The following is a 16,718-nucleotide window of genomic DNA, read 5'->3' on the forward strand; positions in this document are numbered from 1 at the left end:
TTTTTGGGTTTGGAGTCATCGACGAGTTATCGGTGACCCAATCCAAACGAGAAAAATAGAAAAGGATATAAATGAACTTATTTGTAATGAAATGGTAAAAAGAGAAAGAATCTGTAGTATAAAGGGAAAAATGAACTATATTCGAAAGGGAGCGGCTAATAGCATCTGCTAAAAGTGTTGTTAGCCCCCCGGCTTCTGTAGGCACCCGCCCAACCCCTTTTGCTTTTCTTTTTTCTCTTGTTCTCCTTCTTCTCTTTCTTCTTCTTCATCTATTCTCCTTTTTCGAATCATAATCAACACTAAACCTTGTTTCTAAACCCATCATCATCACTCAACAATGAGGAGTTAGAGAGATAAAGAACCTTGTGTTTAGAGAGAGAAAGAGTGTAAAATTATTATGGGAAGAACTTTGATTTCAAACCAACCTTGATCTATGACGAGGCGTTGGAGAGAGAAAGAACCTTGATCCAAAACTACCATTAAAAATACTTCCTGAAACCCTAATCACGGACTGGTCCAAGACCAGTCTGATACATGTCGGACTAGTCCGAGTCCGAACCTTTGCTTAGAATTTCAGATGGGTCGATCCATATACAACAATTTCAACGGACGTCAACGAATGTTTGTGGTCAAAAGAGATGGACCTTGGTCAATCTCCGCCACCGAGGGATAACAACATTTTTAACAGGTGCTTTTAGCCGCTTCCCGCTTCCATATGGAAAAATGGCCGTCTGTGCAGAAATTTGTGAGTTGGTTATTTTTTTTAATATTGACTACAATGGTCATTACAAAGACATTTTTTTTTAATATTGACTACAGGTGCTTAAAGCTCAACAAAACTAGTGCCCTAAAACCCAAATATATTACTTTATTTATACCCATGATCAATATTCTTAGATTTAACTCTTCATGATATCGAACTTCAAACTTCCGCATTGCAAATTAGATGCACTTACTAAATGGGCTACCAATTGTTGGCGTGAGTCGGTTATCATCAGACGGCCAAAATGGAGGCAAAACAAAACATGATGGTGGGAGATGCTCTAATATGCCGTGTCATAGAACTCAAATCCAACTGTTCATTTTTCAGTAGTAGCAGTTGGTGGTTGACGAAAGTCTACAAATTTGAAAGAAGAAGATAATCTCATCTCATCGTTTTAAACATGTGATCTCGAAAATACCGAAATTTACCCCACTTGCTAATCAATTCGTCAACGTCCCAATTAAGCCGCCAAGAAAAACCAAATCCACTTCTCTTTCCTTTCCTTTCCTCTTCAAAAAAAAAACACCTTCCAAATTCTTCCCCATTTACCAATCCAACAACTCTCTCTCTCTCTACTTTCTCTCTCTAAACTTCATCTCATCTCCGTTAATGGCGACAGATCTTCTAAGAATCCCTCTCTCACCTCAACCAAATCTCTTCTTCAACTCAACCACTAAAACAACAACAACAACAAACTCATCATCACTTATTCCTCGTTCTCATTCCACTTCAATTTTCTTGAAACGATCACAACTTTCTCGTCGGATTTCAATTCGAAACCCTAAAATTAATATTATTATATCAAAAGCTATTGGAATTACTTCTCCGTCAGAGAAATTATCAGAAAGAAGAAGTAATAATGAAGAAACTTCATTGCTTCTTGATGTGTCTGGAATGATGTGTGGTGCTTGTGTTTCTCGTGTTAAATCAATATTATCTTCTGATCAACGAGTTGATTCAGCTGTTGTTAACATTTTGACTGAATCAGCAGCTGTGAAATTGAGACCACAAGTTATTGAAGATGGATTTGGGGTTAATGTTGCTGAAGATTTAGCTAAGAGGTTGACTGAATGTGGGTTTCCGGCTAAGAAGAGGAATTTGGGATTGAAGATTGGGGATAATGTGATGAAATGGAAAGAAATGACGGAGAAGAAGGAGGCGATGTTGAAGAAAAGTCGGAATAGGGTTGCTATTGCTTGGACTTTGGTGGCATTATGTTGTGGATCTCATACTTCACATATTCTGCATTCTCTTGGAATTCATATTGCTCATGGTAAGATTTTTGTCTATATTGCTAAATTTGAGTTCAATTGATGTTTAAATTAGACGAGGGGCACTAGATTTTTGAATGCAAACTATGGTATATATGAATAGGGCAAATCGAAAGAGATAAAAGTTCTTCAAATTATTTAGCTATGCGCCTATGAGAAAAAGCTTTTCGAAATCATATTACTACTAATTAGTATGAAGCAGTGAGTGTGAGAATGATCATCACTCTATTCTATTATAAAGGAAAGCCACCATAATAGTTACAAGGATGAAAATTGTTGCCTGTTTGTATTGCACTTATTATTTGAAAGAAAGAAAAGAAAAGTTTATTTGTTCAACTATGCTATGGATTCACACTGAGGGTGGGACTGGTGGGTTAGTAGGCCTAAGGGTAAATAGACCCCATTTTGCATCAATGTACTTTGGGTACCTTTTATCGCCGAATAATTTAATTATGATTTATTTCGTATCTATCTTTTGTTGCAGGATCATTTTGGGATATATTGCATAATTCGAATGTTAAGGCTGGTTTGGCTGTGGCAGCGTTGTTGGGTCCTGGAAGAGGTTAGTAATGGATGCTTCAGTTGTTATTTGTAGTTGTTAGATTGGTTATTGTTTTTGTAAAGTGGGTGTTTTAAGCGCTAAGTGTGTTAAGTTTTGAGATGGGAATTGTTTATGAACTTTATCCTACTCTCAGTTACTTAATTGGTAGAAATTTAATTTCAGTTATTTAGGTAAATTGTCAACAGATAAGAAAATAATATTTTGTGATGCTTTTCTAGGTGACAGTTCATACTTGTAGCATCTATGCGCCACAAGTTAGAAGGAACCCCCTAAGCAGTTAAATTTTAGGTTGCCTTTGCTCATTTATTAAAGCAACCAAATACAAAAAACTTAAGGTTACGAATTAGAATCTCCCATCTTGTGATTTTTATTCTCGGAAGAGAAAAACGATAAAAACTGTATAAAACTGGTTTCCATGTATAATGATGTAGACCAGTAGGCAAAATATGGGTGTGTCAGTGTTTAATAGTTACAGAGGAACCATGGGTTAAGGTAGAAAAAATTTAATAGCTAGACTACCATGTAAATCCTCCTTGATAGGTTGTACGTGACAATCTCTGTAGGAAGATTACTTGATGATGTGATTGTAGTTATGCCAGTTTTTAGGACTACCAGTTTCATAGTATGAACTATTTAATCTTGACTATTTTTTTTTTCATAGTCTTAGTAAGGTGTGCTTCAGACCCTGTTTTGTTTATCCTAGTTCATTTGTCTTCCATTGAATCATTTGATGACTTCCGGTTTCATTTTTCTTAGATTTGCAAAGTTAGTAATTTCGAGTGCTGATCTGGCATAAAATGCGTGGAAGTATCTCTAAGTTGTGATTATCATTATTAACTTAAAATCATGTCACTTGTTGCAGACTTGCTTTTTGATGGCATAGGAGCATTTGCAAAGGGATCACCAAATATGAATTCCCTAGTTGGATTTGGATCTGTCGCTGCATTTGTCATAAGTGCTGTGAGTACCTTTCTGAAAACTGAGATAATATATTGGCATGCAGAAGTGTTTTAACATTCATTTCCTCTACTTGTTTGTTCAATGCTTCTTAATTCCCTATACAGGTATCATTGCTGAACCCCGATCTCGAGTGGGATGCATCATTTTTTGATGAACCAGTGAGTTCTGTCTCACTACATTTAGTATTTCCGAAACAAAAGGAAATTTCGATGTATATATGTATGTGATAATGGCTCCCTATAAACTTCTCATGCAAGGCTGTTATAGTGTACTGCAGGTCATGCTTCTAGGTTTTGTACTTCTTGGACGCTCTCTAGAAGAAAAAGCAAGGTTAAGGGCTTCAAGTGATATGAATAAGCTATTAGTAAGTTAAATTGTGCTCATATCTGTAGATTCCAGTAATGAGACAATGATTCTATTGGGCAGAATGGTTTTCTGATAGATTGTCTTCTCTATTTTTGTACATATGAAAGAGCCAAGTAATGCATTGTGTATATCCTCATTCTGTTAAATACACAGCTAGCCTGAATATGGTTATGTATCAGTTATACAACTAATTGCGCTGACATCTTGAAAATGATCAAATGGCTCTCAAAGGAAATTGAGAACCAAATAAACTGCTAAAAGTAGTACATATGATAATTAAGATGATATTCGGGAGACAAACTACTAATTTTAGATTAACCATTTTAAGTCATAGTCGGAGGAAAAACATTGACCAAGGGATCAAGGATATTCACCTTTTATTCTTCGTAGCTGAAAAATATAATTTTTATCAATTTTCTTATGAGTGTATTAGCTGTTTAGTACTGTTTTCTGATGTATAAAATTGGTTCTACATTTTTACTCTATATATAAGCTAATCTCTTACATTTGCCTTCTGTAACTTTTGTCTTCTTTTCATTTAAACAAATCAATTTGTTATTCTCAGTCTCTAGTATCCTCCCAATCACGACTAGTGGTTACTTCCTCTGAAGCTGGCCCCTCTACGGACGATGTACTTAGTTCTGATGCTGTTTGTGTTGAAGTCCTAACCGATGATGTTCGGGTTGGAGACACGGTGTTGGTCTTACCTGGAGAGACGATTCCTGTAGATGTAAGTCGTTTATGCAAGATTTTCTATGTATTATGTGCTTCACGATCACTTAAAATCCGTCACGAAGTTGTGCTTGTATAGTCGAATGACTACTCCAAATATAGCCAAACAGTTTGCCATGTTATGGGAAAACTCTACTTGAAAATATTTAGGGTCCTTGTGAATCCTCTGTGGTAGTGACCCCCTCATAACTGTATTTTAATGATGAGAAGAATATTGTACTGGTTATCCGATCTGTATTTCTTTTGCCGGCTTAGTTCAACTCTTGATTTAATTTTGGACGTTACTTTAACTTTCTCTGGTGTTGTAACTACCTTTACCAGGGAAGGATTCTTGCTGGCAGAAGTGCTGTGGATGAATCAATGCTCACCGGTGAATCTCTTCCTGTATACAAGGAAAAAGGCCTTACAGTTTCAGCTGGGACAGTGAATTGGGTACGCTTGCGCTCTCTGTGACCAACTGGTTTGTTAAGAAGACCACATGAATCGACTGTAGTATTTTCAAGTAGTTGGCATTGACATAAAATTGGGCCTAAGACCCAATTTTTGTTCATGTTGGCTAAAATGACATGACAATATTTTTTAGGCATGGGCTTATGCAAACCTAGTTTATGTATACAAGATTCGGACTTGTGCAATCTTGTGCAAACCTTATATAGGATAAGCTTTAAAACTATTGGTGGATCCTTTTTTATACAAGATTTGGCGTAGAGAGTTGGGCCATTTTACCCATTAACTCAAAACATATGAAGTCGACTCTAGGATTGACACCTCAGGAGACACTTCGATTCTTTTGTAGGTAGGTTCTGCACTTTATTTGATATTATGACCATGTTGCAGTATTTATACTTTCTCTGTCTCTCTCAGGAGGGTCCCTTAAGGATTGAAACCACCACAACTGGTTCCATGTCAACGATTGCCAAAATTGTACGCATGGTTAGTACTCTTTTTGCCTTTTGTTCGCCATAGAACTTGTCGTGTGAAATATGTCTTGCACATGCCCCATAAATACTTTAACCTTGTTCTTTGTTAGTGTGAAGAAGTATTCCTTTTACGTGCTAGCTGATTCAACTGACACGGTATTCATTAACAACCGAGGTCAAATGTTTAGCCGGGACAAGCATATCAACTTCTAGATGATGAAGTCACCTCATCTTTGTTTTGTGTTTCAAGCATTTTAAGTGATGTTGTTCAAACTTGTTTCTTTTGAGTTTCGTCTTGAGTTCATATGTACCTTTTTCCAAATATAAACTGTAACGTACTACAGCATGATATTGATACTAAGTGGTTCACATATAAGCTTCTCAAGACAATTTGATAGCTTGTTAAATGATGCTTCAGAACCTAATAATAACACATTGAAGTATTGATAAAATGTTGTTGTTTGACTTTTTAGGTCGAGGATGCTCAAGGCCATGCTGCACCAATACAAAGAATTGCAGATTCAATTGCAGGGCCATTTGTGTATACCGTAATGACATTATCGGCTGCAACATTTGCATTCTGGTATTATTTTCATTTGAGTCTACAATTTGCATACCATTAATTTTTGTAAATATCCACATCAATGTTTGCCAAACTTATCCCGCGTAACTACAATGAATCTTATTTCCTTCTTGCATAATCTATTAACTGATACTTGTAAGTTGTAAATGAGAAATGTTATATTTGTAAGAAAAATCCAACACCCATTTTGACATGTCCGTACAGTTAATTACATTCCACTTAATGTTATGTGCAATAAACGAGAGCTCATGGCCAAGCTTGGGAGCTCAAGTAGTAAATGTTATGTGCATTAACTTCTATACCTAATTTCAGAAGTATCATAACCTTATTGCCTTCAAACATTTCATTCATGCTAACCAGTGGCAGTAGGACTCTTTTCAAAGTTGTATGATCCCCTTGGTATATAAGCTATAACAGTTTTTGCTGAAAGAAATAAGTTGACACCAACTATACCATCACCATTGAGTTAAATATTTGAAGTTATTAGTGCAATCATCCATGACATGTCTTGTGACAACTGCGATGGAGATTTTCTTGAATGAATAATTCTGGAAAATTCTTTTATGGAGCACGTGTAGATTTTATACTCATATTTTTTGTTTCGCCAAAACTAATCGCCTTCGCATTTATTAGGTATTACATAGGGACAGACATCTTTCCAGACGTGTTACTCAATGATATTGCTGGACCTGAAGGAAATACATTGCTTTTGAGCTTGAAGCTTTCAGTTGACGTCTTAGTGAGTTCCTACTGAACTAATGAATTATTTAAATTACAGATTTCCTTGATGCATTAACCCAATAACAAAGGGAGCAAAGAGGATTTCCTAATATTAATACTACACTTATAACCCTCATTCGTCTTTTAAGGAACGTTACTTGAACAATAGCGTGAAACAGTAGTTTGTTATGGTGGTTTTTACTCGTATATTTGCAGATAATAAAGCAAAAGTTGGGATATTTAGCTTTAAGAAAATGTTATATTTGTAAGCAAAATCCAACACCCATTTTGACATGTCTGTACGGTTATTTTACATTCCACTTAATGTTATGTACATCACAAATATGCATTTTTCTTTGCATAAAGAAAAAGTTCCTTCTGGTTATATGTGGAGTTGTGTATAATTAGCTTTTTCATTTCAGGTAGTTTCCTGCCCTTGTGCACTCGGTCTTGCCACACCCACAGCTATCCTCGTAGGCACCTCACTAGGTACATCATCTTACTTGATCATTTTCTTCCAGTATAGCGGTTGAGATTTATTCAACAACGTATACAAGAAATATTTAACAGTTATTAAAGAGATTGCCTCACTTTAGCATCTTCAATAGTACATTACATAGCTACAATATCTTAATCATATTACATAAAAAAAATCCGTAAAACGATCATTTGAGAATAAAGGTTTACTTTCTTAATTACTATTAAAATGAAAATATCTCTCCATTCTCTCCATATTTTAACAATAATTTCTGAGGAAACACTTCCCTCACAAACTTCAACACGTTTCTCTCTGAAATTTTGTAGACAATAATAGTTAATCGTAAATCAATAATTTTTTCTTAATATATATATATATAACTTGTTTTATGAAAGCTCTAAGTACTTTTTTCTCTCTCAATGTGAGCAGGGGCGAAACAAGGACTTCTTATAAGAGGAGGAGATGTGTTGGAACGCTTGGCTGGGATAGACTATGTTGCTTTAGACAAGGTACATCTATAATGAACTTATGTTTCGTTTTTTTCATGTATAGAGTATACCTATCTCTGAGGAAATTTCGAAAGCTTCGACCTTGTTCTCTTAGATTTCTCTTTGAAATGGTATACTTCTCTTTAAAAAAATTGGAATCATATTGACCAGCTATAAATACCTTTCTCTATTTCCAGACAGGAACTCTAACAGAAGGCAACCCCACAGTATCAGGTGTGGCTTCTCTGGTTTATGAAGAATCAGAAATTCTTCGGGTTGCTGCTGCAGTGGAAAAAACAGCATCACATCCTATAGCCAAGGCTATTGTAAATAAAGCAGAGTCATTGAATTTGAATTTGCCTAGCACAAAAGGACAAATAACAGAGCCAGGTTATGGATCTTTAGCAGAAATTGATGGGTCTTTGGTTGCTGTTGGTTCCATGAAATGGGTTCATGAACTTTTCCAGAAAAAGTCAACAGAATCTAATATAATGAATCTGGAAAATATTGTGAAAGATCTCTCATCGAAAGGGATAACATCGTCAAACCATTCAAAAACAATTGTTTTTGTTGGTCGTGAAGGAGAAGGTGTTATTGGTGCCATTGCAATATCTGATCGTTTACGCCAAGATGCAGAATCTACAGTTAATAGGTATTTCCATAACTGATATTATGTTATTTTGCCAACTTCTACATTTTCTGGCATTGTTTCATGTGGGTAACCGATGTTTTATATGGGCATCTGCTGGTATCGTTAATCGTGGAGATAACGGGGACGTCGAGGCCTCTAGTGGCCCACTGAGACCCAAGCTCTGGTCCGGTGGTGTTTTTCTCCACTTGACCCAGTAACTAGGTTCTCCCTACTTAGCTAATTATTTTTTTTGTTCAATTGGTACAGAATCAGAGCTTTCAAAAATTTACATAGAAACACTATATTAAGTATTTCCATTCAAAATCACAGAATCTTCAATTATTCACGAATTTTCTACTAATTACTTTTCTTTTGACTACAAAGGCTCCACAAAAAGGGAATCAAAACAGTTCTATTATCAGGGGACAGGGAAGAGGCAGTTGCAGCAATTGCTAAGACGGTTGGAATAGAAAGTCACAATGTCAATGCTTCCTTAAAACCACAGGAGAAGTCCGGTTTTATATCAACTCTGCAATCCAAAGGACATCGAGTTGCAATGGTAACATAAATTTTCTCTTCGATTACATTATTTATCAGAAACCATAATATATTGGTTGCCAAGATATGCTAAAAGAAAACTTAGTTCTCTTCGAAAGAGGATAAAAAAAAATTATAGTTCAATACTTTAATCATTAACTATCTAGGTTTTGCTGGCAGCTCGGGCTTTAGCTGAAAGTAGGAACATATATGTCATGTTTCTCGAGTGCTATTATCTCAAGAGAGAAAGTAGAAAGCGATATTTTAGTTACAATTTCCTAACCCTTAATGCAGGTAGGTGATGGTATAAATGATGCACCCTCTCTCGCACTTGCTGACGTTGGAATTGCTTTGCAAGTTGAATCAAAAGAAAATGCTGCTTCAGATGCAGCATCTGTAGTTCTTCTCGGAAACAGACTTTCACAGGTATATTCACCTTTAATATTTACCCATGGTTTAACCAAAAAGCTTTCTTCGCTTGCTGGCTTTAAATTACCCTACAATTGAAACGTAGAACAATGACTAGTCGAAATGTTTATTTGTATTGTTGACTGTGCAACCCAACCTGTAATATTGGCGTCATCTGACCCATCTTCTTACATAGCGAGTTTGGGGAAGCCCTTATATTAAAATAATTGTTATAATCAATAGGATAAATTCTTTATAGATTGAAATAAACGAGGGTAGGGACTTTTCGCATGTAATTAAAGATGCGGTTATGCGGCTCATGGGGACTTTTCCTACCCATAGATGCAGGTTGCAATTATTCATGGCCTTTATACCTCTTTTATTTCTAAGTTAAAGTACAGATTACCGTGAAAATACACTGCTTACACTGACCAATGACAATCTTACACATTTAAAGCATATAAGTTATTCCTCATCCATCTATAATCAGGAAATTATTGGTATGACATAATTATAACAATTATTTCAATAGAACCACTCATCTATGATCGAAAAAAAAGGGTTACGTTCAATAACTTGAAATATCCGAAAAAGATCAAAATATTTTTCTATTCTTAGACTTCCTCTAACACATTTATTTGTATGTACTTGGCAGGTGGTAGATGCTCTGGAGCTAGCACAAGCAACAATGACGAAAGTCCGTCAAAATTTATCATGGGCAGTAGCATACAACATTGTTACAATCCCCATCGCTGCTGGAGTACTACTTCCGGGTTTTGACTTTGCCATGACACCTTCCATTTCTGGTGAGTTAGGTTAAACTCCTGCTATTGAAGAACAACAATTGAGTTTCAATCCATAGTTTATCGAGCCAGAAACAATCCATGCTAGCAATAATAACATTTACATTAGTTAATTGTCAGGCATTTTATTTCTTCTATAGAAAATGAGGAAAGTTCACGCTGAAGTTTTGCTTTTGAGCAGGTGGTCTGATGGCTTTGAGCTCCATATTTGTAGTCAGCAATTCATTGCTTCTACAACTTCACGGATCGTCAAAAAAGAACAAGCTTTGACCAAATTTCCAAGAGGCTACCTCAAGAACATCACTTTGAGTCCCCATGGCCATAGGAGAGCGACAAAATTTGTTCTTCGCACTTCCTTGATCCTGTGGGTTGGTGGTAGTGCTCGCAAACGGACTTGTTGTATCATATGGTTATCAAAGCCAAACAAAAATGTCTAAACGTTAAGAGGAACCCCAAATGGGGCTTGTTGTTGTAGTTTAAGAAAAATGATGTTTGTAAATGTAGTACCAAATAGATAATTCATAAAATTGATCATATTGAAGTAGGTTATTTATTTTATTTTACGTATGAATAATGGTCCTCTTGAGGAGATGAGGGTTTGTAATTTGTAGTCCTTTTCTTGAGTGCACTAAGCAATTATGGGTTGAAGATTTATTATTACGAACTTCATAAAATTTGGATTTCATATTATCATATATCCCCAAAGTCACTTTTCTCAAGTGTTTACGATATCATTTTCTCGCTCTTAAAGAGTCTCATTATATAACTAAATAAGTAAAGTAGGTTTGTATCTATTTATTTTGAGTTTATATTTAATTTGTATGTCTATTTAGTGTTCAGTATGGTCATATATATAGTCGAATTTGTAAATGCAAACCTCTCACACCACGAGAAGACATCAAATCTAACAGGTGGAACGAACCCATAGGCTTGTTTTTGACATACACCACCCCCTTTCACAAAAACTTTGGGAAAGCTTAAAATTTCCTCTCTAACTCTCTCCTCAATCTGATCAGTAAGAATTGGTTTGTGAAAGTGAATTTGAAGGCAAAATTACCTTAACGGAGAGCTTTTGAGATGTCTAACGCCGTCAACTTTAAGTAAATTCTATCTCCCACCACAATTTAAACTGTACCAAACAAAATTTTGTCTTTAACTTTTCCTCTCTTTAATTCTAGTAGCTCTTCATTTCTGAGTGTAATTGTGGGGAAGTTAATTTCAAGTATTTAGAGAGAGAGAGAGAGAGAGGACGATGATCACGTGGGTTGGTCCAGGAAATTAGTTAGATGAGCGGTTGAGATTAATCATGTCAGCGGTCGGTTGAGATTAATCATGTCAGCGGTCTGACTGCGTCCTCTTCCTTCTGCCATATATATTAGAGAGAGAGAGAGAGAGAGAAAGAGGGAGTATCATATCAATATCAATATCAATATCAATATGAATACAATTGGGTTCATTATTGTTCTCCCAATTACTAGCAGGACCCATTTACATTTAAATAAGGGAATTCATATGGGACCCCCCACCCCACCCCCACTTTCCTTTTACCATTCCCACCCGCCCACCTAAATAAAAACCTCATCCAATACTATATACTAACACTTATTACAAGGGCCATTTCCTCTTTTGCTATTTCTACAACTACCTAAATTTCCCCTAAAGCTTTTACCTATAGGTTGGAAACTGGACGGACTCAGGAGACCTATGGGTACATAAGTTCCAAATTCAGACATTTGTTCTTGTAGTATATTTCTTAGAATAATGGATTTCTTTGGCTAGTTCGGGTCGGGTGATTGAGAACGTTTTGTTACTGACGGCTAAAGATTCATAGACGATTTGAAGAGTTCTGGTACATATTAGAAATTGTAACTAGTGTTTATGGTTGAGGAGGAGATGAACAAGAATAACAGGTAATGAGAATAATATCCTGGCTTTTTTATTGAGAGGGATGAAGAAGGTGAAGAATTGAGGTTGTATGGCCTTTGGCTAAGAACATGATTACCACAATACGAGGATTTGAATGAGAGAAAGTCGTCTTCTCTCTTTCTCGGGGCCCAATGCTCAAACATAATGTTGGGGTAAAAGGGGCCCAAGTCCGCGTGTGAAAATATATTGGGTCGAACCCATAGTGCATGTTTTGGACTTCGGTTTAGTTCATAAGTCTATCGAACTCGAACGTGTTGAGCCGGATAGCGGACTCTCCAATTTTACTTCCACGAGTACTTCCAGTCATTGATGATCAATAATGAAGATACAATGTGGGGAGGGAGACAAGTGAAAAATGCAACTTTCGAGTTGAGTGTCGTCGTGTCGAGTTTTTTTTTCCTGTGAATCAGAGAGTTCAGTTGTGCAATAAATTACATAAGAAGATTTTTTTTTGTTTATTAATTTTCTTGTGAAACTAACTATTCAATCGGAAGTATTCTTCTAATCTTTTTTGAGAATTCAGTAAAATATCACTCTTGACAAAAAGACGCATACTTATAAATACAACTGTTGTTGCTTACTAAGATGATATCTAGTGGTAGTTCCTCAGAAGCACCTGACTTTTACCCATATGACAGTTTGTACTCATCCAATTTCTGCTAACAGAAATGTTATTTGTCTCCAAAATTAGGCTGCCCACAGGTGAAAGTTGATGTGGTGGTTCTCATTGATCTGACTTTTGAGCATGTGGAGATAAAAATGTTGGATCAATGGAAGTCGCCCACATCAACTTTTGACCTGTGATCTCCCCTATTTTCGAGTCAAATAGCACTTTTCTTTTTCTATTTCTAGTTGAAATGACCCTAACACATGAAGATTTTCTCAGTAGGTTGTGTTCTGTTGTTCTTTCCGCGATTTATCCCTCTTTTTCTTCATTGTTACGGAGTATACAATATACCTTAATTAGTGAAAGAGTATTACATGATTTATTAATAATTAGAAAATTAAATGACTAAGAAGTTTTGATTATTAAACATCTGATTGTGAGTAAGAATCCAAGTGAAAACAGTTGTTAAAAAGAAATTCTTAAATACTAAAATAAATGTATAGTGAAAGAAACGTAGTATTAAATGAGAGGGAATAATGTCTTGAATAGGAACATGGAAGAAGGAGAAGGACAGCTTTGTCATATGAATGATTTTGTATTTGCATGTGAATAGTGGGGTAGTACTATCCACATATTGAGTCCACCGGACCCTTCTCTCCAACAAAAAAAAAAAAAAAGAGTCCACCTTCCAAGTGGTGTAACTCTTAGGCTTGCATCTTGTTTCACTTGATTGTTACACCCCCAAATATAAAGAGAACATGAATGTGATCTAGTCACTAATTCTGCATTTCTAAATTCTAATGTTGTTTTTCATAAAAAAAAAAAAAAAAAAAATCTAATGTTGTTCTTCTAGACTATCAGTAGCTTACAATAGCTTGCACCAAAATTATATGGAGTTGTGGGAGTCAAAACGAACTATCAGACACTTATGAAGCCAGAGAGGTCAGTTGCTCACCAATTAAGGCCTAAAACGAAATTAACCTTAAATTAAAATACAACACATTCACATATTATTTTGACTAAATAAACACATAATTTTGCATTAAAAATTGGGACATTTCAAATGTACTGAAATGACTATGTATTTGAAACATTTCAAATGTCCCGGAATATCCTAGAATGTTTATGTTATTCATTTGAGACATTTCAAATGTCTCCAAATGTCTATGTTATTCGTTTGAGACACAAAATTACAGATATTTCAAGACAAGTTAATTTCATAGACGTATGGAAACATTTTAATATGAATTTGGAGAGCTTTTGGAGAGAGTGTATCTTTCAAAATATGGAAGAACACCGACGACATCTCGGTAAGGAAGATAATAAAAATAATAACTATTATTATCATTATAATTAGAGTAACAATATATAATAACATAACAATATTGTCCACCACCCTTTGGTGTAACGGTTGGACACCCCTCTTAAGTCCATGAGGTCGGGTTTTAGACTTCTTTCCCAATGATTCGAGCGATACGCCCCAGGTTTTTTTCTTTAAGTGTGGAAACCCTAGGACCATAAGTAGTAGGATTGATTTTGATAATAAAAATAAAGTGAAATATGTCGAAATTTTTTGCAAACCGAATCAAAAAAATGTTCGATAGCAAGTTGAACGGTTAATTCAATAAGAAATAGGAGTGAGTACTCGATTTCGTTGGTACCATCCAACCGAATCCAATTCAATTGTTTACTATTTACTCATTCAATTGCTGGGCTTTACACTTCTTTCATTGTGGCTTAAATTAGAGAAAAAAAATGACATAACAATATTAATAAATATTAGTATATTATAATAATATATTATTATTATATTATAGTATTATTATTACTATATTAATGATTACTATGTCATTGTAATATTATATTATATTATATTAAAATAATATATCCTCTAATAGTCTATAAATGTCCAGATGTCTGCAAACGTCAAAAAAATATAATTTGAAATAATAATAATTTTGTATTTCATACGATAAGACAATAATAATATTGAAATAATTCCATCAATGTTCACAAAAATCCATGGATGTTTAAAAAAATCAATTTTTTATTAATAAAAATATTTGATTTTATATGATAAGACAATAATGACAATATTAAAGTAATAGATGTCCCCTAACTGTCCATCAATGTCCACAACACAGATGTTTACAAAAGTCAAAATATATATTTTTGAAATATTAATAAATATATTTTGTTTCATATATTAAGACAACAATGATAATATTAAAGTAATAAATGTTCGCCAATTACCCATCAATGTCCACAGATATCCACGAATGTCTAGAAAAGTCGAAAGTATATTTTTGAAATAGTAAATGTCCAGCAATTGTCCATCAATAATAATAATAATAACAAACTCACTACACATTTTGTCTATAGACTCAATAATCTTAAAATGTCCCTAGGGCGTTTTGTCCATGGACCAAATATCTTGAAATGTCTATAATATATTTTGTCTATGAATTAAATGTCTTGAAATGTCTCCAAGATATTTTGTCAACAAACTCGTTGTCTTGAAATGTCTATAAAGATATTTTATCTATAGATAAAAATTCGAGATGTCTTGAAAGGACTTAAAATATATTGAAATATCTACGAGATATTTTGTCCATGAATGCGTTATAAATCCCTATCCACTACCACCCCTTGTAATAATAGTCAAATTATATCAACACTCGCTTGTCCAAATGGTTGAAACTGTTGACATAAACTCCAAAATCCTGCAAGTCCTAGGTTCGATTTCTAGAAGAGGTGGATTCCATGGTTTATTGAATCTGAGTTAGTAAAGGTATAAATAATGGAATAAATTTATCAGAATTTACGACTCCTTCATGTTGTAGGTTTTAGGCTTCTTTCATTGATAGTTTAATTTAGACAGTTATTGTGCTTATTACATCTTCTTGATGTATCAATATCTTGTAACGATTAGTCGATTTCTCAAATAAATAAATATATTATATAAAACAGGTTGAAGAGTGCTGACTGGGACAAATAAAAAGATAAATCTAACCGTCTGTCTCAGATCAACACAAATCACCATGATAAATCATGCTCTAATGACCTTTAGATCCAACATGTCTATGATTAAAAGAAAACGTCCCAAAATAAATTTATTCTAATTAATTTTTGTCATTATAGAATTAATACCCCTTCTCTATGTTACCATAAACCGAATTCATGCAAGAGTTACAAATCAAATGGATTCTATACGCTTGGTTTCAAGACCTTTGGGTTTAACATGTCTATAATAAAATTTATTCTAAGTAATTGTTGTCATTGTAGAATTAATACACAATCTATACAATAAATCGAATTCATGCAACAGTTACAAAACAAATTGATTATATGCGTTGGTTTCAATGAATTTTCATTTATAGTCATAAAAATATCTGTTTCATTTCATTTTGTATTTATCTTTTCTGTAGGTCAGTGGCAACGAAATTGTTCTTATTATGTTTTGTGATTTTGATTTTGATTTTGAGAGTGTATGTTTTTTATTAAAGGAAAATAAGTTTTTTGATCTTCTCGAAAGTGTATGAAAACGGTAAGGCGTCGTTCTGAATTCAATTATCTTTTGTTTATCAAGTGTGGATTGAAATTATTGTGAATGATGTTCGATCAGATTAAAAAAATTGTAATTTTATCTCTCTAGAAATCAACCTAATTGATTATAGAATTGTTCTTTTATTTGCTAATATCCTCTTAATGTTGTTGTGCAGGGAGAAACAATTGTTCAATCTTGATGGCTGGATATTTTAATAATTTTGAGGGAGTTTAATAATGTGGTCACTTTGACTGATCTTATGATAAAGTGGTTCATTTCATTATTGTCATATTTGTTTCTCCATGAATTCGATAACGAATTTTCGTTTTAGTTATAGAATTGTAGTTTACAAATATATTTCAAGATTTGCATTCACAAATATTTAGTTTGGTTAGTTACCTACAGTCAAATTCATG

At 34.4% G+C, this 16,718-nt stretch overlaps 1 protein-coding gene across 1 annotated transcript; it reads left to right on the plus strand.

Moving 5' to 3' along the window:
• The first annotated feature begins 1,030 nt into the window (after positions 1–1,030).
• Positions 1,031–10,896, plus strand: LOC147539260 (copper-transporting ATPase PAA2, chloroplastic). The gene is made up of 17 exons (XM_086638922.1): positions 1,031–2,036; positions 2,519–2,596; positions 3,459–3,556; positions 3,661–3,714; positions 3,834–3,920; positions 4,488–4,652; positions 4,976–5,086; positions 5,519–5,587; positions 6,048–6,157; positions 6,791–6,896; positions 7,300–7,366; positions 7,785–7,864; positions 8,041–8,495; positions 8,859–9,033; positions 9,306–9,437; positions 10,075–10,225; positions 10,404–10,896. The coding sequence occupies exons 1-17, from the start codon at positions 1,373–1,375 to the stop codon at positions 10,490–10,492; spliced, it is 2,691 nt and encodes an 896-aa protein (XP_086495048.1). The 5' UTR covers positions 1,031–1,372; the 3' UTR covers positions 10,493–10,896.
• Positions 10,897–16,718: the final 5,822 nt, after the last annotated feature.

Source organism: Eschscholzia californica, unplaced genomic scaffold (assembly GCF_041429995.1).
Source record: "Eschscholzia californica isolate CP2 unplaced genomic scaffold, dmEscCali1.0.p SCAF_5, whole genome shotgun sequence".
NCBI lineage: Eukaryota > Viridiplantae > Streptophyta > Magnoliopsida > Ranunculales > Papaveraceae > Eschscholzia > Eschscholzia californica.

What these genes read in the sequence shown, in the direction of transcription:
- LOC147539260 (XM_086638922.1), top strand. Translation starts at nt 1,373, where the DNA reads ATGGCGACAGATCTTCTAAGAATCCCTCTCTCACCTCAACCAAATCTC. An exon ending in GTGATATGAATAAGCTATTA is followed by an intron (nt 3,921 to 4,487) that starts GTAAGTTAAATT and finishes TGTTATTCTCAG; the next exon opens with TCTCTAGTATCCTCCCAATC. An exon ending in GAGAGACGATTCCTGTAGAT is followed by an intron (nt 4,653 to 4,975) that starts GTAAGTCGTTTA and finishes TACCTTTACCAG; the next exon opens with GGAAGGATTCTTGCTGGCAG.